This window comes from Nyctibius grandis, chromosome 8, assembly GCF_013368605.1.
Source record: "Nyctibius grandis isolate bNycGra1 chromosome 8, bNycGra1.pri, whole genome shotgun sequence".
NCBI classification, from domain to species: domain Eukaryota; kingdom Metazoa; phylum Chordata; class Aves; order Nyctibiiformes; family Nyctibiidae; genus Nyctibius; species Nyctibius grandis.
The window spans coordinates 38,933,373-38,960,228 of record NC_090665.1 but is presented as its reverse complement, the minus strand read 5'-3'; the positions used below and the strand labels follow the sequence as shown (position 1 = coordinate 38,960,228).

Below are 26,856 nucleotides of genomic sequence, written 5' to 3'. Positions count from 1 at the left end.
TTAAAACAAATTCAAATTGAAATTTCAGCTATAAATCAAATGCCCCAAATTAGTTCCTCTTGTGGGTTTGAACATGCTCTTTGGATTTTAAGGTCAGAAGATATCCATTTTCACCGCGCTGAAAAGTTTAAAAATATACTACGTTTTCAGAAAAAAAAAATATGGTTTGCATTATAAAGCAGTACATCAAATGTGCACGTATGCACGCACACAACAGTGTTGATGAAGCTGGATGCTGTCAGAGCACCTTTGAGGACTAATAGCACCTAATTGTTAAGCAAGGCAGGAACCGTGGTGGCCATGTAGGCAAGGAGAATACAGCAGAGTGCCCTGAGATGTGATATTTACCCTGTAAGAGAATAAAAGTTTATTCCTTACTCTTCAACTTAAAAAAATAGTAAAAATTAAATAAACACACAAAATACTTCTCTTGGCAGGCTTTATAACATACTTTTTTTTAAAAAAAATGGCATTTACAAGTGGTTTCAAAATGGCTGTGTTACATCTGTCAGCGGGTGAAGGGAACACCCACAAATTGTGTTTTTATCTCTTGAAGTTTTGTTCCACTTGAGCAATAAAAGCCGGACTCGCTGCTGGTTTGTGTGATTGGGGTAATCTGAGCATTGAGTATGGTTTTAAAACTTCTGCAGTTGGTTGGGTTTATAAGTTTTAAGAAACTCCTGGGGTGGTGGAGTTCTTGGGTTTTGGTTTACCCTGGCACTGGGGAAGGGTTGGTTTGCGAGCACCTGGCACAGAGAAGTTCATCTTGGTTCCCTGGCCTGTCCCTGACAAATGGTTTGGCAGGAACCCCCCTTATCTTTGATGTTAATGTCATCAGCAGTTTCTTGGTTACAATGCTATTCTTTTTCTAGGAGTTGAAAAACTATCCCCAAGCAGGCTCTGAACACACATCCAGTATTCTCCAGCCTGAACTCCAGACCAACAGCTTAAATCCTCTCTCCATTGGGGAATGTCCTCCTCTGTGAGGATAATGCTGAGAGGTGTAGTGTACTCACGGCTGCTTTCGTGCTCAGAAGTGATAGATGGTGGGAACCTAAAAGTTTGCAAGGGAAAGCTCTCATCTGACTGGCTCGAAGAGATGAAGGAGGAGGTCTTTTGGAGTGTGCATTTTGGATAGGAGCCATTTCAGTGGGAAATGAGCAACCTCTCCCATCGCCTTTGCTAGTCCCATTGAAAGCCAAGTCGGGATGGCAGCAGTTGGCAGTCCTCCCTCCACAGATTCATTCCCTAGCCCGGCTGCAAATGCTGAGTGCTGTCGCTCTCAGCGACCGCTGTTGTGCAAGACGATGGCCTGAGCCACTGCGCGGGCACATGAAGCTATTGGAAAGGAAGCAGGTCGTGACAGTGTGAGAGCAAAGGCAGGCGGGGGTCTGCTGTGTATCTTTGCCGCTTTTTATCTTATTAACATGTTAGTAAAAACCTTGCCAAGGCAACCTGAGCTGGTTACTTGTAGCATAATTGCTCATGTTGCCTCCTTATAGGTCAGAGAAGAGGGAGTTGAAGTGAGTTAAAAGAATAATTGTTCAGAAGGGACAGTCTGTTCAAGGGGGTTCGTAACTGCTAACCCCTGCGGCTGAGGTCCAGTTTTATTGCTTTTACTCCTGCAGAATTAATGCTGGTTTTGTGGGGCAGATGGTTTCTGCTCTGACTCACACAAGCAACAGGATTGTAATATGTTTAATGGCAAATTCTGCATACAAGATAATAGTGATGTGTGAGGAGGAAAATACTAGGAATTAATTTCAGGATCGGCAGTCTGGAGCGAGGATTGATGTTTCTCTCTTTGGACGACCACAACCGGCTAGCTTTCTATTCCATACAGAATTGAGGCTCAGGGCTTTGACCTGATACCAAAATCCCTCTGTGCTGTTAGTTCCGACTCCAGGGTAGCAATTCTGTCCCCAAGCCAGCCTGATGGTGCGGTGCAGCTGTGTTTCACTAGTGCAGTGAGTAGTGGTGACGCCTGTGACCAAGGTGGGGAATGACTGCAGGTCATTAAACTGTGGAACTCACCATGCAGAAAGTCACTGAAGCCAAAAAACTTCAGAGATGAGCCAGCACTTGGACTCTGAACTTTTTTCCTATCTGGACAATCAGATCAGCAGATTTGAAAGCTGGTTATCACAGATTCAGATACATTTTGGAAGAAGGTGACTTTTGCTAAATTTCCATCCTATGTGGCATTTCAGACTTTGCAGTGTCAAAGGCTACGTGAGTGTGAAGACATCCAAGGCAGGTAGAGCATATCCAGTGTGGGTTTCATTGGTTTGGTACTGCGGAGTAATCATGTTTGGGTGCTTGAATGTAACACGAACAAAGCCAACCAGCTGAGGTATTGAACTGCCCCTTCTCACCACCCTTTCTTAGTGCCTGGCAAGCTGGAACGTATGAAACTTCTCAGCAAAATTTGCAGGGAAGGACTGGGCTGCTGCTCCTCTTTTTAACTGGGGAGCTGAGCAGAGAAGCCACCCCTGCAGTTACCCAGACTGTCTGTGGAAAATATGAGACTTGATCGAGGTCCCAAGTCCCAAGCCAGTGTCCTGTCTATGAAATCCTCTGGCAGTATTTATTCTGTTAAGGAAATGTAGAGGAAAGCTCTTCTAACAGGAGGTAAAACTGGAAACCCTTTTTTGGAAACCTATTCTGACAGCTGGCATTTCAGTTTTTCCAGCAACTGGGTGTGAGGATCAGAAGAATAGTGGAATTTTTGAGAAAAGAGCAGAACTGAACCTACTTACAGGATCATGTCACAGGCTCATTAGATATTCCAGTGGATACCTTTGTTTTGTACCTGTCATTTTGAACTGTTTTCTTGCTTTACTTTATGTTTATGTTGTAGGTGCTGTCTTCAGGGCAGTGTTATTTGTCATCACGCTGTGATAGAGAAGGGTGCAGACATCAAAGACTGTTTGATTGGAAGCGATCAGAGGCTGGAAGCCAAAGGTAAGTAGAGGAACTGTATTTACAGTGCATTTGTAATTGTTTTCAGAATTTCTTCATCGAGATTTTACTCTCATTTCTTCATGAAGCGCCAGTAAACTGTGGCAGTTCTACAGTGTGGTGTCCTATAATATTAGGATTTGTTTTTCATGGAAAGTACAGCTTCTTGGCATAAGAATAGTTCAGGAACTTGCTCCTCTGAAGTTGGCAGAAAAGCTCTGTTGTTGTTGTTATAAAGAAGAAGATTGGGTGCTGAGACAGTCCTTTCCCAGAGACCACAATTAGATCAGCCTGAAACTCTCCTCAGCAGAAGGAGCTGTTATTTTGACTAGTAATCTCTGTCAGTGTCCGGGGCGATGCAGTCAAATTACTGATCACATGGACATCCTTCTCTTTGTAGATGCTACCAACCCACAGCACCAGCATGCTCCCATTCACCTTGCTCCAAGCAAAAGCTCGAGGTGTAATATCGTACTAGGAGGTGGAATATCGTACTGAGCTGCTGTGCTCAGTACTAAATACAAGGGCAGCTACATTCAGATCTGCTTTACTGCTATGAAATGCTATTTTGGGGCTTCAGAGAGCTTACAACTACGTGGTCCTCATTTGGGCAAAGTTAAGCCATCCAGTGGAAGTGTGCTGGCGAGGGCTGGGTGGTAACCGCCTGAGTGGAACTGTTGATTTCCTGCCCTAAGAGATAATGGGCAGGAAATGGCTGTCTCAGTGACTGCATCCCAAGCAGAGGGCTTTTTAATGAATATTTATAGTTGGGGTTTGGCAGATCCCTGCTCTAGGGTGTGGACTGAGGACAAAAGTGAGTTCCTCTGCAAGCTCCATGTGAAGTTATTTAGTCAGATTAGGATTTGTTTGCTCGCTTTGTCTTTATGGGCAGATTCCCAATTGTAAGTGTCCTGACACAGAACAGGGTTTGCACTTAACGTAGTAACCTATTGTCAGCTATGCATATGACAAATTTTCCTTTAAATTGAAACTAAAAGTAAAAAAGACTCATGAAAACAAAGTATTGATCTTGCAGTTGCAAGTCTCAGATACTGTAGGAAACACCCAGTGAGTGTTCTGTGCACTGTGGTCTTGGTCCCTGTGTACCAGAGTCTGTGCCCACTCATGGCTTTCCCTGTCACATCAGTCTGAATCAGTGGCCCTTGTGGGTTTCACTGCCCCCCCATCACTGAAGATTTGCACTGTTCATGATGCTCCATCTGAGTCCTCTCCTGAGCATGGAATCAGAGAATCATAGCATCATTTAGGTTGGAAAAGACCTTTAAGATCATCAGGTCCAACTGTAAACCTAACACTGCCAAGTCCACCACTAAACCGTGTCCCTAAGTGCCACATCTACACATCTGCATGAATCACTAGGAGAGCTGAATCAGGTCACGTTTAGTTGTTAACCTGCAGCGTGAACTACGAGGAGACGGAGTGTAGATTTAGCTAATATTTTAGGAAATAGGAATATGTTTGCTTTCTTTAGTAGATTCTATCGAACAGAAATATCACCCTTTGACCTTGCGCACATCTGCTTCAGCAGTCTCTTCCAGGGTGCAGATCCTAGTCTAGTTGATTTTAGTATGGAAACCGTTCTTCTTGATTGTCCTTGTCATTCTTGTCCAAATATTTTTCAGGTTCTGTAGATATATTTGCAGGGAGAGTAACGGAGCTGTAACCCATGGTTCATTTGCCTGTTCTTCTAGAGTCTACTGGTCACCTCTCCAAAGCTTAAACCCACTTCTTAATGAGTCTGTGGGCCCTCTAGTTAAACTGTTCAGAAACGTATGATTTACGTTAGCAAAGACACATTCAGGTAGATTATGAATACGCCATTATGCTGAGCAAAAGAAAAAATGATAAAGCTTCAGTTCATTTCCCTGCCTCAGTTTCCTAACCATTCTGGAATTTCTTTGGGCCAGGGGTCAGGTTCTCCTCGGTGGTCTGGGATCTGTCTGCGAAGTTCATGACTTATTTCCTGAACTGTGGAGTCTTTCCAGCCCAGCATGTCTCTTCTGACCGTGGCTGGTCCCATAGTAAACTGGTCCCTCTCTTTTTCGCTGTGAAAGCATGCCATGACTTCCTTTCCCGTGCCCAAGACTTCCTGCATCTCGTGCCAAGCTTTTGGTGTGGCCCTGTAAGTCTGTTTCCATATTCCCACTTTCATCAAGACTTTGGCTGTGTTGTTCTGTTTGGTAACTTTTCCTTCAAACTCAAACTTCCATGGCCAGGTTAGAAAAAAACTAGTTCTCTTGGGTTGGAGCCACCTTTTGTTGCAAGCTGATCACACTTCAGCAGACGTAAGCAGTAGCAGCTGGCTCTTGACCCTAGTCTGGGAGTTACATGTTAGAAACCTCCTCAGCAAAGCTGCATACACCTTCCCAGAAACACTAAAAAAAATAAAAATACAGCAGTCCCTTATTCCAAAGCATCAGCCAGGATTCATCAAAGGTAGAAGTATCCCTGAATCATCCTACATGGTCCCAAGCAAATCCCACAGTTGACTTTGCTGCAGAACTGGCTGTGTGCTCCCTGCTCTGCTGTGTGAGTCCTGGCCACACTGCCCAGGCACCTCGGGGTACAAGAGCTCTTTGAGCCAGTGGTGCACTGACCTCCTTTCATAAAATGAACTCCAGTCCCATGCAAGGAGGATGGCAGGAGAACAGCCACCACAAATGATAGGCAAACGTAACTCAAGCCAGCTCTCACCCTTTTCCTTCTGCAGAAGAACATGGGCATATTTAGGGTGGTCCAAATGGTACAACTGGGATTAATGGGATTGAATTAAACACAATTTAGGTTGGCTATCCTGGAATCTCCCTGGGGACATGGTGGGAGACCTCATCACTTAATAACAGGCTTGGCAAAGCTCTGGACACCTAAGTAGAGGGAACATTCCAACACTGGTTACTGGGGTAGATCAGTTGCAGCCTATTACTTTCAACCTGAAAAGAAAGTTAGAGATGCAGGGGAGCCAGGTAACTGTCAGCAAGGACGTCCCAGTTCTGCATTGACTTCAGCCCTATCACAGCACTGGCCAGAGATAGTACTTTTAAGTGCCTCTTAAAGTCAAGGTATGGAGTTTTATTAAACTTCTGGATTTGCAAGCCATGCCTCCTGAGAGCCATACTATTCTCTTCCTACTGCTTTTATTACCATGCTTAGGAAGCATCCACTTTCCTTCCTCTTTGATACTTTAATTTAAGGAATTTGCTAGCAGAGAATTAACAGATGGGCTTTGTGAAAGCTACCTCACACAGGTAGCATTTTGAAAAACATGTTGATACCTAAGAAAAAGGAGATAATTATTAAAGGAATAGGAAATGGCAGGCAGCAGTTCTGAAATAACTTAATTGCACAGAGCATTCAATCACTGTTTCGAAGACAGTTATTAGGATCATGCTCCAGCCTTTTTGATGAACCTATTTTTAAAGAGGAGCTCAAAAGCAGCACACACTCATTGAAGGAGGACTAGAGAGAGGGAGTGCTGGTGATGGGCCAGTTAAGGAGTCAGATGAGCCCTAGAGTCAGTGAGTTCAGTTTCCAAAGGAGTCTCTAGGCCAGATTGAGCAGGGAGCAGCTTATACATCTGGTGTAGGTTAGCCAGGAAGGGGCATTATACAGTAAAGTGGCCTAACTTTACTGCTTCAAAGCAACACCAAGAACAGAGATGGTAAAGCCACGCACATAGGATAGAACTAGCAAAATTGACACAAAACTCACCACCGTATCCCTCACCTTCATCTCTGTTGTTGAGGCAGGAATGCTTTATGTGTATTGGATATTAAGGAGCCAGTGTCATTTGGGGACAGCTTGAGTCATTGCACACCCAAAAAGTGCATTACAGCAGTGTTGTTGCCACAAAGCATATGTTCAGAAAGGGAAAACATACCAGCAGCCAGGATGCTGATGTAATCTTAGCTTGGTATCCTCGTACATACTTAGTACTAGCATTATCTCCGTGACCAGGCTGTAGACTAAGACTTCACTGTGCTTGTTCCTGTGCAGTTTTTATGCCACAATATATTTTTATTTTCCTTGGTGCCCTGACACAGTCAACACCCAGAATGAGTAGTGCTTGCTGAATGCAGGGGTTTTCCATATTCCTCATTTTCCTGTCTTTTTTTCAGTTTGTGTCTGAAACCTTAGTTACTGTACACTATGCAAGAGACAAGATCCTTCCTTTGTATGGCCTTCCTGCAATATTTGTCATCTTAATGCTTCACAATTGTTAACAACGTCATTTGTGGTTGGCTTTTCCTCCTATTTTAGAGACCTGAGAGACAGAGATATTCTCATCATCTGCCCGTTCATTTGGACTGGCCAGCTTAAGTGCTGAAGTTGCATGCTGCGTGTGGCATTTCCTAGCTATTAGGGGCTTGACATTTTGGCCTGAGCATTTTCTTTGTAAATGTTGGGAGGAAAAGTTCAGTGCACTGAAAAAAAACCCATGATGGTTTATATGGGATGATGCTGGCCCTTGCATGGATCGTTAGCGGTGTCAGAAACTTGAAACTTGAACTCCATTGTACAGCTTTTTGCTGCTTCAGCTGATGGGAACTGGTAGTAGTGGGTCATCTTCCTTAAGGGGAGCTGGATCTGCAAGGTGACAAGAGAAACTCTTTGCCAGGAGGTTTCGCAGATGCCCGTGGGTGTCAGCAGCCCTGAGGTCCACTCCTGGTGCTGGAAGGAGAAGGCTCTGGTTACTGTGGGCTTTACTGCTCCTGCCTCCAGCATCAGCCATTGGGCCCCAACTACATCACCTGTGTCCCACCTGATCTTGACTCCTGCTTCATAGCTCCTTGCTATGGCTTTGTCCCAGGACCAGTCTCATCCCAGTCCCAGCCTTCACTTTGTTTTTTCCTCTAGTCTTTGTCCCATCAAGATTCTTATTTTTCTCTCTTATTTGGTTATTCCCAGACACCCACCTGACTCCACCTCTGGTCTGACCGTAGCTGCTGTTTCCAGTCCCCTTGCCGAACAGTCCCATGCTCCATTTCCCATCTGGCACTCACCTCCTGACTGCTTTGAGTCAAACTACATCCCTTTCCGTACTGCTGTTGTGCCCGAGCAGGATCATTCTGGGCACAGGAGGGGAGCGGTTCTGTGCCGACTGCTGCACTGGTTCATAGAGCAGGGATACAAGCATGGGGAAAGCCCTGCCTTCCTCCTGAACTTCGATGGTCGAGAGCGCTCACTGCAGACAGAGTCTCTGGAGCTTTTAGCTGCCCTCCTGAGAACATGTGCAAAGTGAGATTTTTTTTTTTTCCAGAGGCTTATCAGGTAGCCAAAACCGTGAGGTTTCTCACAAGAACAGAAAAAGGCACATATCCAGTAAGGACTGGCTCCCGTTTCCGATCATTTTCCAAGTCCTGTTCCAAGCTTGGAGTCCTAGGGCTTCTCAATGAAACAGAGTAAGATTGTTCTATTTTAATGAGGGCCAAAGAGCACATTTTTCTCTAATGTCATCCTCTGAAGGCAGGTACAGTTTATGAAACCTCCACATGTGAATGGGTGACTGCTTGTGAGGATGCTTTGCCCCAGCCAAGATTTAGCAGGGTAGGGCCAGAAAGGAACTGAGGAACTTTCTGATGCTCTCACTGCATTCAAGTAGGGGTGAGCATCTGCTCCTGCAAGATGCTGAGTACCTCCTGGTGAAGTCTTCAGGAACTGAAAACACTTAGCACGACACAAGGTTGGGATCAGAAAGCGTGCTGCAGCGCAGATGGGAGTTATGAAAGCTTGTGAAGAACAGACACGGACTAAACAGTGCACACATGTATATTGTGCATTGGGGTACAAGATGAGCTGGAGATGATGTAGGAATGGTGTAAATTTATGGCAAAACTGAGAGGTCCATAAGACTTGTTCCCTGAAGTAGTTTAACTACTGAGTGTCCATGAGAAAGATATTGTTGGCAGTTAAAACAGGCATCTCTTAAATAGTTGTCATTTTTGTTTCACTGACTATGCAGCGACTACATTTCTAACTGATCCTAATAAGCCTCTTTTCCGTGTTGTATAAAAATGGTTTATTAGTCCTGGCCTTAGCAGTGGCATAAAACTTCCCTAGAATATCCATCCGGCGACACTTTGTCCTCCCCTCTGCCGCTGGGGACTGTCACACTCGGGCATACTGTCATTGCCTGCTGGGGATGTTCACGCTTCCTGAGTGAGCAGGTTAAACGAGCTGCCACATTCACAGCATGTTGACTGTGAAGTCTACCCATAAGGCAGCAGTTTGTAACCTTATGGAAATATTTTTACATGCTCCACACAGAGAAAATAACCACTTGTGCTCTGCTAGAGCTCAGCAACATGAAAGAGCGAAGAAGAACACCCCAATGGATGCTGAGAAAGGAAAGGGACCTCTACTTGCATCCAGCACAGCAGGCAATGGCGTCCAGGCAAATATGGCATCTCTGCCATCTTAGCAGGAAGAGGGTACAGAGTCTTTCAGACTGATGTTTCTGAGGTCCCTGCTTGCATTTGCTGTCAGGTGGTGATACGCCACGGGAGCACATCGATCAGTACAATCTAGTCCCTTTCTTAAACACTTCGCTAGGACTCTGCCCCAATACTAGGACTCCAAGTGTGTCCCCCTCCCCAAGGAGCTTGCTATCTTAGGCACATCCCCAGTCTCCTTTTCCCTTGACTAACCTTTCTCCTAAGTCCCTGACTGATCACTTTCCCATACACCTCTCTTTCCAGTTCCTTCACTCCCCCCATCCATCTGCTCCAAGCCACAGTAAATTCATCTCTCTTCAGGCACTGAATTCAGTGTTGCCTTTACACTCCCAAGACACGTCTACTCCCCAGATGGGTTGGAGGGCAAAATGCTTAATACCGGTTGAACTATGAGAAAAGCCTTAGCTGAACCAGGTGATTCCCAGCACTGTGCACTGGCCCTCGCTAGGGATGGCTGTAAGGCAGGAGTGAGATCTCTACTGCCCGTGTGTTCCTGGGCCGGAGGCCCCAGCTGTGGGCCAGAGCTCATCTGCCTGAGGCTACCGCCAGCCCAGTGCCCTGGGGTGAGTTGCACATCCCAGCCCTGGGAGCAGCTGGGGCACCCAGCTCACGGGCAGCATCGCTCCCGGAGACCCACGGGCTCGGCTGACGGCTGCACAAGCAGGGCTGACATGGCGCTTGGGAGAAACCTATGAGGCACTGCTGGCCTTTGGGGCCACAGCGTGGTCATCCCTGATCTCCCGTGATCGCGTAAGTAAATCGTGGCTGGGGAGAGAGCAGGCCTTGACTGGAAAGCCCCACTGCTCTGTAAACACAAACAAATCAGCCCCCATCACCTGCTTCCCTTCTTTATCTCTACATGTAATTTAAAACACCCTCCAGCCTCCCAAAGTCAAGCTTCAGCTGCTTCCCATCCCCTTAAGCCCCTTTAGTTCCTCTTCCCCCCGCAACCTGGCTGCTTTTCCAGGGCCAACCATCACTGCAGAGACAAGTTGCTCTTCTCTCCCACTCTCCGATCCTTTCTATCCTGGGTGAATGTGGTGGGAACCACCCACAGCGTGTTTTCGTGCATGCGTTTCTGCAGCCACCCCTCCCCCCTGCCTCGTTTTTTAAGTTAAACTATCTCTTGCTTTAAAGAGAGCAAATACACAGCAGTGGCTTTCATCACTGCTGTATAATAGAGCAGTAATTCCGTGCCAGGGACTGTTTTCTATTTTATTTTAAAGGGTTTATAAAACAGTGTATGTAATTGAGTGAGTAAACTGAACGTTTTCTGGAGCCCCTGAGGGCTGGAACTTCGTGGTGGTCCTGGGCCTAGGCCCTAACCTTTTTTTTCCCCCCCCTCTTTCCCCCCCCCCCCCTCCCTTTCCCCTCCTTCCCCTCCTCCTTTACAACCCAGCGTTGCCACCAGCAGCAGCAATCTGTCTGGGGCTAATTGAGCAAACAACAAGGAGATGCTTTCACATGGCTTTTAAAGGAATGCTCCGGCATCCCCTTTTCTGTGAGCAGCTTGGCAGGAACCTGCCAGGAAGGCTGGGGAGCGCTGGGTCCCCGGCCCCCGGCCTGCTGCTGGGGTTTGTGCTGGGCTGCCCAGTCATTTCCGCCCCTCTGTTTATTTGCATTACAATTTGTTTTTAGCCAAGCACCAAAAGCTGCACTGCTCCCCAGCTCTCTAGTTCTCCTTGCCTTGTGCGTATGTTTTTAAGGGGCTAGTGTACAGTATGTGTAAACAAATGTCTTCCAAGGCAGGAACGCATATATAACGAGTGACAGGTTTTTGATTTACGCTCAGTAAAATCTCCGTGGACACTCGGTTTAAGCTCCCAGGCTGACTTCAGGCTGGGCTGCGTCAGCAAGTTGAAGCAAAGTGCTAATCAGGAGGTTGAATGTGTTGATCAGCTCTGGATTTGCTTAGCACCAGATGCTCCCAATCTGAGAAGATCTAGTTGAACATGATTTAAGGTTGTGGAGTCCAACTCTAAGGCTTTCTGAAAGTCCTTTCCTCTAATCCCTCTTCTTTCTCTGTGGGCTGAATGCATCTGTAACCCTGCCAGTGTCAGATAAAAGGCAGCCTGGTAAGAAATCCCTCATGGGGAGCTGGGGAAGGAGAAGGGAACTGAACAGCTAAGCATGTGAGGTACTTCTCCCTCCTCCCCCAGAGTTTCAGGCAGAGTTTCTGCATGAACTGAGCTTGCTGGTACCAGCCAGAGCCACTGGCAACTGGCAGCCACGGCTGATAATGAAACGCTATCCACAGCTCGGCTCTCTGGCACACACAGCGGAGCCTGAATTCCCTTCCCTCTGCAAGGAGGGCTTTGGGAAGGGAAGAGGGAAGCAGGGTGAATCCTTATCTGCCTATCGCATCCCCTGGGGGTGCGGAATCGGGCTTTGTTTCTAGCAAAACCATTCTCTTTATCGCTTCAAAACTTTCTCGCGGATTTGAGGCAGGCACGTTCATGTGTTTTCTTTTAGCCTGTACAAGGAGAAATGAGTTTGGTGGTTTCATGTGAGTCTCTGAGGTAGCAGTGACAGACCGGGCAGGTTGTGTGTGCCTACTTGGGGAATCTGGGCCACACGGATCAAGGAGGGAGGAGACAAAACAGGCAGAGGGATGGGAGATGAGGGAATGTGTGCTCTGGTTTCCCCTGTGGCTTTAGCTACTTCAACTCCCTAAACTCCCTGCTGCCTCAGTTTCCCATCTGTAAAATGGGAATGCTCTTATTCCCCCAGTCTTGAAAGGCATTTTGAACTCACCAGGTGTAAAATGCTAGTTCCATAAGGTGGCTACAAGCATGTCAGTGCAAAATACAAATAGTTGGTACCACCTCTGCAACAAAGTATGTGGCAGGACCCATCCCAGCTCTGCACGTTTAGGACAGTGCAGGATGCTGTCTGAAATGAAGCAAGAAGTTCCTTATTAAAAAGTATTGCTACAGATAACCTATATATAGAAGCATAAATTGACATGGCTCTTTATAGGCCTAGGTGAAGGCATGTTTAATCTGCAGAGGCATAACGTAATTACTCTCACTGGATGGTAGCCAGGGTTTTATTCACATCACAGAAATCAACATGATAGGTAGTCTGCTTGGAGGAGGTTCAGGAATGGAGTCACAGGAGTTGCTACAGGGCCTGTTTGAGATATATTGGGAAAGTTGTTGAGGGTGAGGAATGTTATAGCAAGAAGTGCTGCAGGTTGGATTTGAGGTACCTTGGCAAAGCTGTGTGGGGTCCAGGACGGGAGGAGAGAGGTGCTGAAGGCTGGACTTGGGGCTATTGGCAGCACGGTGCTGGAGAGGTTGTGTGGTGCTACCTACATCACACTTGCACCTGGCACTCATACAGGCAGTCCCTCATTTTCCTGAGCACCTCATCCACCTCTGCGTGTCCTCCCCAAAGTGCTGGAGATTGAGCTCCACGTTCCAACTTTAAGCTTCAAGATGTTAGCATGAGACTCCAGGGTTAATTACCAGTTGTCACTAAATGCCTTGAGCAAAGATCTAAATGACTCGATCTGATGCTGAAGGTGAGAAGCAGCTTCTTGATCTCCTTATTTTTGCCTTTACAAAGGGTCTCTGAAAAGCGGTCGTGAGGCTAACCCAACTCTGTCCCCCAGACTGAGACAGCAGGATCCGTATGATTGTGGGGTCACGGTTGTAGTGGGAAATTATCTTGCCACAGTTCAAAACTCCTTGAAGTTTATAGAGCAGTTCTTGATCAGACCTTTTCTGGAGCAGTGGTTCACATGGAGCAAAGGTAATGTCTTGAATTTTAAACCAAGAGAAGCATCGTGTTGGCCCGGCCAGTTTGGGGATTGCCAAGAATTTCTTCATTTAGCCAAAGGTGGCATGTTTGTTGTTTTGCAGCAGTCTTGCAAAATCCACTCCCCTGAGGGGAGGAGTTTTAGGTGGGTAAATAAAACACAACTCGTTATTTCCATCATCCTTGTCTATCCACCCCCACTGCTGTGTAAGGTGTTGGAGACAACACAGCCTCCATCCGTGTATCCCAGCACCTCACAGGCCTTAATGCTTTATCCAAGGCTCCAGAGCTGGTTTTTATTGCTGATGTGCAGAAGGGGAGATGGAGAATCTAGGGGCATGGGTCAAACCACCTGAGCTCCACCTGAATAGGTGTCCAGCTATCAGACAGCAATTTAGATTCACAGCCTCCCCCCCACGGTACCCTGAGGACACCCACTTTGAGCACAGGGGTATTGTGTCACCCTCGGAGGCCACATGCTTGGGTTTTTTAAGGCACTGAGCTTTCAGTTGCATGTTTTTATTATTTTGGCTTTAGATCCCTTATTTGCAGTCCTTGCCTGACAAGCTGCTTTTGCATTTTAAAGGGAAGGCTCTTTCAGTACAGTGCATTAACAGTGCTGGGGCAGGGACTGGCACGCTAATGTGTCCATGGGGGCTGTGCAGAGCTCCTGGGAACAGGCAAAGGAGTGACCTTGTAGAAACTGCTCCTCCAACAAATTTGCTCCAAAGGAGCCTGAGGTGGGCTGTCCACCATTACCCTCAGAGGTGATAACTGTGCTCAGAGACCTTGCTTCACATGGATGCTCTTGGAGAGGCTCCATCCAGAGCTCAATCCAGGAGGGAGAAATCAGGTTTAAATTAAAAAAAAAAAAAACAAACAAAAAAACACCAAACTTTTTTTTAAGGGGCCAGGGTTGAGTTAGTTAGGATTGCTGAGAGGATCTCATGCTTCCTCGGTGATGCCCCCCTGATGCTGAGCAGCCCTTCTCCTCCCCAGCCTCTGTGCAGTTTGAGGGCACACAGCACTCTTTAGGGCTGGGGTTGATTAGTGATCTTTAATTTTATGTCACATCTCCATGTTGGATGTCGATGGTTCTTTGCCTCGACTGAGGTGTACACCTGTCAGCAGCAGCTGTGACTTCTGTCGGGCCTCTCTTGTTTAGTAGTGACACATACATGTGAAAACCCTCATTAGAGAAGCCTCCTGATGTTTAGTCAGTTGTTTAGGCTTTTGCCATGTGTGTGGGATACTGTCGGAGAGACGCTGGAGTCCAGAGAAAGGCAGCGAATCTGTGTTCGAGTTCCCCAGAATCTGCTTTTCTCATTTGTTTTAAAGTTGCAGATTTGAGGAATGCAAGGGCTGAAGCGCTGCTGCAAAACTCAATTCCTCTTCTTTTTCTCCCTCCCTCTTTTCAGCCAAACATGTTAATGAAGTCATTGTGGGCACCGAACAGCTGATGGAGATATAACCCGAATAGGTTTTAAAGATGATTTTATGGAAGCCAGCAGCAGAACCAGATGTTCAAGTATCGTAAGATCATCCGTACAGATCAGTACTGGCACGGTTTACCCTGTCATTGCTCCTTTCCTGTTCAGCTTTATATTTATGTCTTAATAAAGAAGTATTTACAGAGCGGTGTGTCCGTCAGCCCTTCCCCCCTCATTGGGATGCACGCGGGTTTGTGCCGGGTAATATTGGTTCCTGCGCGCCCAGCGAACGCACAGTACTTTTCCAGCAGTAAGGGAGAGCGGGGACCACACAGACTGTGCCCACTCCAAAGAATGACTTAGCCACCCTCCCTGCACTGTAAACCACGTCCCCGCAGTCCTGCACCACTGTCCCCAAGCCTGGGAGAAACTGCTCGGGATGCTGCTTGTGCATCTCATCAACGCAGCAGGCGGGCAGCGAAACACCGCGGTAATGCGGGCTGCTCTGTGCAGCCCGGCAGCTTTGCCAGCCTCCTCCTCCTCTCTCTCTCTCCTGGTGCTGCCCCATAGCACAGAAGTGTTTAAGCTGCACCTCTTCTCTTCTGTAATGCAGTTGAGGAGTTTGGCACCCATTTCCATCAGGGCTGAGTTTGGTCCGTTACTTTGAAATCCTGCCCAACAGCAAGTATGTGAGAGGGCTGGAGGGATGGGGGACTGTGGAGGGGCAGCGGGGCCTAAGCAGTGGGTACTCTCTGCCTTATTCTGATGGTTCTTTCGCTTGTCAGTCCGCTGTTCCTGATCCCAGACAAGACGTCCCTCCGCACATCTAGATCATCTGTGGATGACTATACCTACGTCTGTGAGACGAGTCAAGCGCGGTGATGCGAAACGCACAGCCTTGTGGTCAGGGGCTGTGCCAGGGTTGTAAGGCACATGGATGGGACTGAAACACAAGCTGTTCTTTAACGTTTATAAATTGGACACAAGTTCCTACCTAAAGGCTGTTTATTGGAATCTAGTAGGATTCAACGGGACGTTTATCTGCCCCTGGCCGTTTGACATTGAGAGGTGCTTACAGCAACTGGCTGGGATGATATTTCATTAACTGAAGTGATAAATTTTAAATGTGTGCTTCATGGGCACACGTGTCCCCTGAGGAAAATTACTGTTTCCTAGTTAATTTGACAGGAGAGAGATTATAATCCAGACATTCTCCGAGTTTCGTAAACAAAATCCCTCCTCTCAAGGAGCAGATTGGAATGGAAAGTATGGGTGAGGATGAGCTTCAAGGCCTTTGACAAGCCACAGGAAGAAGAAACGCACTGCGGTTCAGCTCCAGCTTTGTGCTAGAGGTTTTGCTTGTGTATGTGCGCAAACATGTTCCTAAGGTACGAAGCTTTTTTCATCCAAGGATCACAGAGGCTTTACAAAGATGAATTAAAGAGAGTTCTTGTCTCTGTGTGCGGCAAGAGAGCGAGGCATCCATTTGGGGTGTGTAGAAACAGAAGCAGAGTGGAGCGTAATTACCTGGCTTTGCATTTTCCCAGAAGGCTGTGGCAAAGCTGAGAGAGATCCGCAGGGACTTTGACTCCCGGTCCTTTTGCTTCAACACAAAGCCGCCTCCCTCTCCGCTTTTGGGATATATCTTAACTTTGAAAAGTCCGCATCCCCTTACTTAACAGCTACAGCTTTACCTCCTTGTGCCTTAATTATATGTTAAAGTCTCGGTCCTTTTGTTTAGCTAATTTAAGAAGAGTGTGGGGGGCTCTTTACTGTGTCGGTTAGAATTTAGCATTAATTTAGTGTTCTCTGACACTTGAAAACCTGGCCAGGATTCGAGGCGTTTTCTTTTCCTTTTTGCCTTTTACGACCTGCAGGTGTTTGGTGTGAGATAAAAGTAGATCCCAAAGTGAGATTTCACAGCACAAATTATCAAAGTGAAGATTCACTCTTGATGTAGTCTACGTGTGTGGCAGTAATTATGAAAAATAATTTGGGATAATAGGGCCTTCAGGAATCCCAAGGCGGGCACTGGGAGGTTAACCCTTCCTCAACTAACCTGGTCTCCACGCCGCTGTCATCATCAGGTGAGCAGATGATGGGTTGAGTCAGGCAACTTTACAAACTGAGTGATAAATGTTACAATCTTCAAGAAAATCGTGGAGGCGACCAAGGAAAGGAAGTTCTGTTCCCAGGTAGTTTCGGATGCGACTGTTTGGTCCTAGGTCATACAGACCTTCTGGAAGGTGTTACTGGTACAGGCTGCTCACCAGCTTTGAGGAACGAGTCACCTCTCATACAGCAAGTAAGTCTCCTCACTTTGCTGCTCTGTCACACCCAGGCAGCTGAGCGTTACAGCCTGTGCCCATCACGGTGCTGTTAGCACCAAGGCAGTGCTTTACAGGCAACGTGTCTCTGAAAAGATGGAACTTCCCAGCTCTGTAGGCACTGGCGCTTCCTCGACAGGCTTGTCCTGAATGCTTCCTTGGCAGATGTACAGCTGGGGTTGATGTGAGAAGGTTCTTGCAGTGGCATGTCGTATGCTGCATCCACACGCGGTAAAGCAGGGTCTTGCTGTGATGCCCAGCGAGGTCCCCAGCCAGCAGCACCTCTGGCTCCTGCATTTCATAGAGCAGTGTCCTGACAGCAGCTCCTAAAAGGCTTTTTCTGTGACCAGGGCAGGAGGTTGGCGTGGGTGCAGAGCCCAGCAGCAGTGTGTGCACACACCTGGCCTGTACTTATTCCCGTGGGGCCTGCACCCCTAGCACACCGTGTCGGGGGCTCCTGAAGCTCTGTCACCTTGCCCAGGCTCTGGTGAGAGGTGGGCACCACCCGCAGCAGCTCTGCAGCAAGGTCCTTCCCAGGATGTTTTCAGCCAAGCCCATTTGCAAGACGCAGATTTGGGAAAAGCAGTTGGGGGGGAGGTTACAGACACCCAGAGCCGCGGCTCTTCTCCCTCAGCCATTTGGGTTTGCTTTTGTAGGTAACTGTTGTGATCTTTCAGGAAGCAGTAGCTCGTCTGATCCCTTCTGCAGTCAAACCGAAGTGGATGGTTCCCATCTTCCTGGCAGCCTCGGAGTGGAACCTCGAGAGGGGGAGGTGAGCAGCCAGCCATTCCTGGGGACAGTGAGCTTCCCACCCCGGCGGTGTTCAAAGGGACGCAAAACCTGCTTTGCAGCAGGCTTTGATCTCGCTTTTGGGACACTTTTTTGGCTTGTGGAAAGGAAGGAGAGGGGAGCGCCAGGCTGAGCAGTCATATGGCCTCAGGTCCACAGGTCTGGCTGCCCCGTCACCTATCAAGTTGACACTGTGTGTGCAGCCCTGGCAATAGGACTCTCCTGAACCTCTTGCAGCTGGACATCATGAGGGCTCACCAGTCTTTTACTGCCTCTGGTCTCCAAGGTTTACCGTGCAGGGCTGTGTTGCTCCTGTTGGCCTGCTTGCTGTCTTCTGCACCCTACTTGCCTTCCTCTGGCTGCCTGGAAAGGGTGGTTTTCGCCATGCCCTGCCCATCCTTTGGACTTTGCTGGTGGGACCTTCTTGTCCCGGGAGACCAGAGTTTTCCTTATAAAACTCTGCAGGTCGGGGGAATACCAGTGTCTTCAGGAGGTGCCTTGTTGCCTCCACGCTGGCCCAAATGTGCAGCAAGGGCCAGTGGCTGCTCTGATCCCTGCCCCGGTGTCTTGCTAGGGGCAGGGTTAGATCAAGCCCCAGGTGGAGCTCGCAGAGGAATCGCCTGTACTGGCAGCAACGGTGTGACGACCAGATGTTGCACAGTGCATAGTGTAACCCGCTCCCAGGGTACCGCCAGTGGCCATCGGTGCCACCCTCCTGTCACACACAGCCCTTCCTGTGGCCCTTGGTCACTTGTTCCAAAGGACTGACAATTGCAGCGGGCAGTTGGGACTGAGTCCCTTGGCATTACAGGCTGCCCACTATGCCCCATCCCAGCCTCTCAGCGCCATGGGGAGAGCGCAGGGTGCGGGGCCCTTCTCACTGGGCAACCTGCAGGGTTAGTTTGGGGACGTGGAGGTTCCCTCTCTGGCGTCCAGCACCCCTCAGCAGCTCTGCGGCAGCCGGCCCGCGAGGCTCACTCGCTCTCAGCCAGGCGGCTGATTGCTGGATCCTGTCGGTTTTCACTCCATCTCACGGGAGCCAAGGTCCACAGCCGCGCCTGTGCCTCCCAGACGGGCCGGCAGACGAGAACTTCCTTCCAGGTCCTATAGACAGACATTTTATATACGTTAAAATACGTGTGTGTATATAAATATGGGAAGCAAGAGCTTGGGAGAGCTTGAGTCTAAATAAACTTGTATGTTTAAGGCTTTTAAAATGCTCATGTTGAATTTCAGGGGAGGGGGGACGCAGGGGGATTGCTGGACTGAGCACCAAGACAGCTGATGAGCTTGGATTGGTGCCTTTACAATTCAAGGGAAAATGGGATAGTTTGCGAAGGAAAAAGGGATTTTCTTGTTTTTGTTTTTAGTAGAAAATAAAAGAAGCTGCCTTCTTATTTGCCTCCCTCCCCCAGCGCCGGAGCAGCGAGCGACTGGTGTTGTATGCATAAGCTATTCCTTTGTGCAACATCTAAATGGTTAATTGTGTTTGAGGAAGATGTACGGGCGAATGGAGGGACCACCCAGCAAGAGACAGACAAGAAAGAGCGATCTCTGAAATGTTTAACCAGAGAGAGAGCAAAGTTGTTTAAAAATATTTAATTTACAACATTCCACACTGCTGATTATAAATTGGCCGTCCAAAAACACTGCTGCGTGCGGGGAGGGATCCAGGCAGCATGAAACAAATTCTTGTGATTGTTTTTCCTATCTTCCTCCCTCCTTTCCTTGGGGAGTTTAACCCCATGGCAGGATGTGGGTCACCCCAGGGAAGGGAGCCACGACCGCCGTCCCCGGGGACCACGGGCTGCCGTCCCCAGTGCTAACACCTGTGCCCGGGACTGGGGCGCAGGCGCCGGTGCCTGCTGGCACTGGGAGAGCTGGACAGGACGGTGAGGAACAACCGACCAGCGATGCTGATAACGGGCACATTTGAGGTGGCTGGCGGGTAAAGATCCCGCAGCACCTTCCCTCTGATTTTCACCCCAGCACCAGGATTCCCCCAAACCATCCAGCCATGCTCCTGGGCAAGGAAAGCCGGGAATCCCCCAGCGATGGGTTGGGAGACTCGAGGGGCCAAACCAAGCTGGGCTGCGCTGGCTGTGAGAGGTCCTTCACCACCATGACGGCGTCTGCTCTTTGGGTTGGTGATGCTCCGCCGTGTCACCCAGCCATTCCCTGCAATGATGGGAAGGAGCCGGGACCTGGGCCCTCACAGGGTCATTGAGCAATAGCGGCGTCTCCCCCTGCTTGGGCCTTTCTGCAAAGGGGGTGGTTGGTGCCGGATGCCGGGAAGAAGGGATTTGGCCGCACTCTGCTCGTGGCTGCTGCTGATCCACGGCTGGCTTCGGCCCACCCGGCAGCCCCAGTTCTGCTCCCCCTGCGCGAGGGGCTGGGGCTGCTCTGCGAGGAGGGATGGCTACTTCTGGGTGGTGGCCAGGCCATCTCCCCCATCACCTGGGGACGGCTTCTGCTCCTGCCGCAAAGGCTTCTGCTCCCACTCGTTCCCCCCCGTGGTAAGGGAGGTCTGGGAGAGGAGGCTCCTGGGCTCCTTACCATGCTGCCCCCAGGAGACTGGGCAGGCAAAGGATGAACGTGGTGGGGGTCAGCCCCTTCTTCCCCAGCCAGCACCAACCCTGCCACTGTCCACCCTCACAGATGTCACCCGAGGGGCTGGAGAGCCACCATGTCTGGCGGGTGCTGGGGAACGCGGCAGATGCGCAGCCCCCTGGCCAGTGACCCTGTGCTGCAGAGGGGATCTGAGCAGAGCTGAGGGATGAGGGGATGCAAGAGGAACTGCGATCCAAAAGCGGTGGCTGCTTTTACTGCAGATCCCTCCTTGGCATCTCCTTGCAGCTCCTGCTTCGGGGAGTGGAGGCACGGGTACTTTCACACCCCTACTGCCCCTGGACCCCAGCTGTGCAGCCAGCCCCCCCGGGAGCTCCGGGGAGCCTCGGCCACTGGGGAGGGCAGGAGCCTTCACCTGCTCCCGCCAGCTCTCCTGGCCAGAAAGGGGCACGGGGAGGGCTGTGGGGCTTTCTGCCGGGGATTGACGCAACTTTCCTAACCCCTAATCAGCCGGGAAGCCTCGCCGGCCACCTGGGTGCTTCCTCGCGTGCGGCGAAGGCCTGTGACAGCCCGGGGAGCCGGGGTGGGTTTGGCTGCTTGCCCCCGTGGCGAGCTCAGCTCTTGGTGGCTGAACCGCTCCGGGCCCTGCCAGCCCCAGCCGGTGCTGGGAGCGAGAGCGGAGACAAAAGAGCTTGTGTCCTCCTGCCAGCAGCCGGCCCCGCCGAGCGGCCGCCCGCCCAATTAAACCGTGCCCGCTTCCCATGCGGCAGGGGCGCCCAGCAGGCTCACTGGCCCCCTCCCGCTGCCCACCAGCCCTGGGGGACCCCAACCCTATGGGGCCTCCCTTGCCTTCCCGCAGGCGCCGGCGTTTCGGCCGCCCTCGCCAGGCATGAATATGCTCCCTGCATCCCCCGGCGAGGGCTTCTCCAGTGGCTGGTGCTGGGGATGGCTCACCCCATCCCCAAGCATCTCCTCTTCCCCTCGCTTTCCTCGCTCCCCCAGAGCTCACAGCACCCGCCAGCGCAGGCAGTGGGGTGCTGAGCATCCCTCCCCACTCCCACTCCTCCCAAGGGTCGGGTCAGGATGAGACCTGGCAGCAGCAGCCGCCGCCACAGCAGGAACATCCCTGCGCCTCGTCCTGACCCGCGGGGCTGGTGTCACATCCACTTAGCCAGCTCCGAAAATCCCTCGCCCTGACACCTTGTTAAATACCCACCAGGGGTCACAGTTCCTGGGTTTCTTTTTCCTTTACCCTGCTGAGACGTTTCGGTTGGCAGGAGTTCCCCGCCCGCTATTAGGTATCTTTCAGGGAACAAGAAACCTAGATCACTTACAAATTAATTTGGAGTTAAACCTACAGAAAATGAGAAACATGCTGCTTTTGCAGGAGAGAGAGCGCTTGGCCACCGATCAAGAAAAATACATCCAAACCGCCCGATGTGGCGTGCTCGGCGGCGGCCGGGGAACGGGGTTTGTGCGCTCTCAAGGTAGCCGTCGCCTGCGTTCGGGTGCGTTTTAATGGGCCACGGCCTTGCCTCCCAATTAAAACCGTAGCAAATGAACAAAAGGGAGAACCTGCTCCCCAGCGTGCGACAGGACATGGGGAAGGCTGGGGTGCGGGGACCCCGCATCCCTTCGCCCCACGGCGCCTTGTTGTGCCGTGTCCTGTGGAGAATTACCCCCCTGGCCAACAAGGCACCGTGGGGCAAAGGGATGCGGGATGTAGCAGGGGACCCCAAGCCCCCTGGCAGGTGGGTGGGTGGAGGAGGATGGGAGCAGCCCCCATGCCGGGTGATCCCGGAGGATGGTGGGCAGGGGGCTGGCTGCCGCCACGCATTGTGTCTGCGGCACGAGGGGGCTGCACGGGGGAGATCGGGGCGGCGGAAGAGCAGTGATAAGATAAAAGGTCTGCTTTCCCATGCTGAGGAGATGGGGGGGGGGGGAGTGAGGGGCGAACGCCGAGGCCACCCAGGTTTCGAGCGCTCGGCCTCTGCGCCTGACCCCAGCACATTCAGAGAGCACTTCCTAAATTTGTCTCCTGTGTTCCTGACTCACAAGCAATTTCCTCACCCATAAAACGGCGTCGTCATGAAAGGACTGGCCGGGACACCAATTACTTGTCACTGTTTTACCACCCCACTGCTCACCAGTTTGAGTTCGCAGCCCCCAGCGGTGCCCAGCCGGGATCTGCCTCCTCCCCATGGAGCCCCTCTGCCCTGCGCAGCCAGGGGGACAGGGCGGTTGGGGTCCCCTGTGCCATGGGGAAGGGGTAGAGGGATCCCCAGTGCCTGGCACCTGGCGATGCCCCCAGGCAGAACCAGCCCATGTCTCTGGTGCTCCTGGGCATCCTTGAAGGCATCTCCCAGCCCAGCCTGCAATCATGGAGATGTCAACCATCCCCAGGTCCCTCGGCTCCGCATTGGTGTTGTCCCTGTGCTGGCATTGTCCCTGTGGTATTCAAGATGCTCCTATGTGGCTGCATGGGAGGGAACAAGGCTCTATCGTCACCACCGTGGTGGCATCAGGCTCGCTGCTGAGCATGGCCAGTGACCCTGCCATGAGGCGCACAGACCCACCCTGGCACAGGGCATCGCCACCCGGGTGCCTCCATGCCCTGCCTTGTCCCCGCTCTCTGTGCCTCTGTGCCACCTCATCTGTGAGCCCCTGGTCCCCAGCGCCGTCCCCAGCACTGGCATATCCCCAGCTGCTCCTGTGCCCAGGGGATGCAGATGGGGACAGGCTGGTGCAGAGGGGCAGGGACGTGTGGGGGTGTCTCAGGGGGGTCTGAGCACAAGCAGGACCCCTGGGAAGCCCCCAGCCGCCTCCCGGGAGTGGGGAGATGCCGTGCAGCCGCAGCCGCAGCCCGGCCTTCCCCGGCAGCAGTTACCCACCCTCCTCGCAGCAAATGGCCCCCGGCTTCCTGCCAGCAGCGGGCGAGGTTTGCCCAGGGCCTGGAGAGCACCACGGCGGCTGCTAAACGGGTTTTATGGTGGGATTTAGGGACTTTTCTGCCGGGTAATTGATTTGTCCAGGCAGTAAAAGATCAAGGCAAGGGCTCAGATGGTGGCTCCCAGCATCTGCCCACCGAGCGGGCCGGGGCACGGGTGGGTCGGGGCATGGCGGGGGGCCAGTGGTGCCCGATGCCACGGTGCATGACATAGGGCACCGCGGCCCCACAGCAATGGGGCGAGCACTGCGGCTCCAGCCAGGAGCCCCCTTGCAGCCCCCCCCCTTCCCGCATCCTTGCATCCCCCTCCCCAACCCCATCACAAAACAGCCCCCAAAGGAGACAAAAGGGGCTGTTTGGGGACCTGCCACCTGCTAGTCCCCATCCTACAATACCGCAGTAAAGAGGCACCAAACAAAGGCCTTAAAATCCTAAAGGGGCCCATTCATTAGGGTGACAAAGGGGGAAAGAACTACATTATCATAATTAATCCCGGTGCTGGCGGTGGGTGGCAGGGCCCTCTGTCTTCCAAGGTGGTGTGGGGACGGCCGGTGTCACCACGTCCACACGCTATTGTACGCCGTGGCCTTGCGGGGCTTAGGCGGTTTTTAAGCTCTGTAAACACTGCGGGACCCCCCCACGGCTGCCAGGGATGCCGTCCTCCCCCCCAGCCCCTCCCCAGCACTGTCTGTTTGTCCGCTTGCTGCGGCCCCCTCAAAATCCCGGGGCTGGGATGGGTCCGTCCGTGCCCCCTTGGTGCACCTGCCCCCAGGACGGCCGGGGGCTGGGGCAGAGCCCGGACCCCTGGGTCCTGCTGGCGATGCTGGGCCGGGGGCTCACTGGCCATGGCCCCTGTGCAGTGTCCCATGGAGAGTTACCCCAGGTGGGATATGACAGGGACCCCTCTCCGCCCTCCCCCGGGCTTTCCCTGACCTCGGAGATGGGGCTTTATCCCTTCCCTGCTAGCTCAGCCCTACCTGGGGGGATCAGGTGGACCTTGACCTGGGGACCAGCCTTTCTCCTCCTGCTGTTGGGGAGGTGCAGGGAAACTGAGGCACGGTGCGGCACACAGAGATGCGCGGGGGTTTTAAGGGATGTTAATGCCCCATCTCTAATCCCCTGTGGTGGATGCTGCCTCCCTTCTGCATCCCTTGGGACACAGCATGTCCTTGGGACACGGCATCCCTTTGGGACACAGCATCCCTTGGGACACAGCATGTCCTTGGGACACACCCGGTCCTGGCAGGGGCAGGGGGCACCCCGACACCACCAATCCATCCGGGGGGCCCTCCCTGCACCTCCACCTCTCCGGCCAGCCCGACGGGGTCCCAGCGCTGGGCGCTCTGCAGCCCCGGGGTCCCTGGGAGCCTGCGCCTGGCTCGGGGCCGTGGCCGGGCGGGCTGTGCCGGCGCTTGGGAGAGCACCATCTGGTTTCCAACTCTCAAACGCCCGGCGCTGGCTCCCGGCAGAGGAGTTGCTGCTGCGGTGGCGGCTGTTTACAGCGTGCCGAGGCTCTGGCATGTCCCCTCCAAGTCCCCTCTGCTTTCCCCCCTGGCCGCGGGGCTCTGGGCTGCATCGCGGCCGTGCAAAGCCCGGCTCCACGCCCCAGCCCATGGCCGGCCTCTGCTTGCCCAGAGGATGCCGCTGCCCGCCGAGGCCGTTGTCCTGGGTTGCCCGTCCCCAGGGAGTGCCCGCTGCGGCACGGCTCCTGCCCGGGGGGATTTTCCCATCTCCTTTGCTCAACGGGGTGGGACATGCAGTACGGGGACGGGGGACAGAGGACAGGGGACAGGGTGGGCTCCCCGGCCATGCCATCCCCTCTCCGGGCGCTCGGTGGTCACGGTGCCCCAGGCTCCCCGGCTCCCACCACATCCCACCGGCTCACCCTGGCATCTCCCCGCAGCAGGGGTGAGGGGCGAGGGTGGGCAGGGCCCTCGGGTGGCCCTGGTATGGGGGCAAAGCCCCGAGCCCCTGCCTCACACCCATGGCTCTCGCAGCCACCAGGGCTGCAGAGCCACTGCGCAGGGTGGGGGCTGCGCGGAGCCATTTGCCTTTAATTGAATTTATTTGTTACAACCCCAAACAATGTAAAGCAGGCTTCTCCCAGGCTCCAGCTGCCTGCCTGCCCATTAAAATACCATCTAGAACGGCAAATCCCCCCTCCCGTCTTGATATAAAACAGCCGGTCAGCAAGAAGCGGCGAGCAAAGTCTCCCTGTGCACGAGCCGGTCCCCCGCTCCCCATCCCACTCCCCCAGGGATGGTGGCCCACAGGTCTCCAAGTCCCCTTCTGGGTGGCTCCGGGGGGAAATAAAGGTCTTGCAGGGAGACCCAAAGTCCCCCGCTCAGAGCAGAGCCACTGTCCAGGAGCCCATCACTGTGGCGTCAGGGCAAGGGCAGGCTGAGCCCCGTCCTGCCCACAGGCGTTTTCCTGTTGGGTTTTTAATCCCCTTTGGCGTGGCAGGGTCTGGCCCTGTCGCTGGGGTTGTCACCCCCCTGCGAGCCCTATGCCCTCTCGCTTGGGGTGCGTGTCACTGTGCCATGACAGTGCCAGCTGCTGCCGGGGCCATGCGAGTGTGTGTGGGGGCAGCTGGTCCCTGGGGACCACGGAGGAAGCAGGTAGGCAGCGGGACAGGGGTGCATGGTGCAGAGCAGGCAGGAGTGCCGGGGTGGTCCTGCCACGGCCGGCCCTGCATGGTGCTGCTGCGGCATAGGAGCCCGGAGCTGGCATGGGTGAGCCAGGATGGGGTCGGGGAAGCCGGTCCTGCAGCAGCGGGAGCCCAGGTCCCAGGGAAACCCTTGGTGCCCCGGGCTGGGGCAAATCCAGCTCAGCCCAGGGCCCCAGGGCAGGTCTCCATTGACCATCCCACATCGATGCCGTTTCCGTGTCTGCAGGGCACTGGCGTGAGAGTCCCAGGTGGGAACCAAGGGTGACAGATAGGGAGCAGATGGAGAACGTGGGTTGGGGAACTGGTGGTGCTGGAGAGGGGGATGACAACTTAGTTTTGAAAAATTAAGTTCATAAAAAGCAGGAGCTGCCCAGCGGTAGTGCGGGTCCACGGAGAAAGAGGAGTGGTGGAGCTGTTAATGGCGATCAGGCAGCAGAAGTGCTGAATAGCCGTTTCCCTCTGTATTTGGGGACACGCCAGATGCTACGGGCCTAAGGCCGGACGAGGGAGAGACCCTTTACGTGCCGCGAAGGCCCAGGGGAGCTCAGCGGCAGCGGGTCAGGCTGGCGGGGGCCGTGGCCGGGGGGCATGGAGGAGCCACCCAAGGAACTCGGTTTATTTATTGGGGTTTCCCCCATTTTTGGCCAGCAAGGAGACACCAGGATGAGCATCACCATCATTGCTCCAGGGGCCCGGGGTGGGCAGCGAGGGTGGAGATGCCTGTGAGGTGGGTGCTGCTCCATGTGGATTTACCAGCCCCCGTGGGTGCCCTCAGAAGCTCCTCGGGGTGCTGTTCTCGGTGGGAGATGCATCAGGTCTGTCCAATAAAGACCCGAGAAGGGTGTAAAATGAGGAGAGAAATAATCCTAATTACCTGACAAATTAGTGGTGGCATTTACCCCTTGCCCTTTTGCCAGCCCCCTGCCCCATG

The 26,856-nt window shown here is 52.4% G+C and overlaps 1 protein-coding gene across 1 annotated transcript in view; it reads left to right on the top strand.

The window, feature by feature from the left end:
- Positions 1–14,831, top strand: part of EIF2B3 (eukaryotic translation initiation factor 2B subunit gamma) — a 102,722-nt gene extending 87,891 nt beyond the window's left edge. The window contains exons 11-12 of the mRNA XM_068406673.1: positions 2,861–2,964; positions 14,615–14,831. Of these exons, the coding sequence (XP_068262774.1) occupies positions 2,861–2,964; positions 14,615–14,667 (157 nt within the window). The 3' untranslated portion in view covers positions 14,668–14,831. The remainder of the gene's footprint in view (positions 1–2,860; positions 2,965–14,614) is intronic.
- The last annotated feature ends 12,025 nt before the right edge of the window (positions 14,832–26,856 follow it).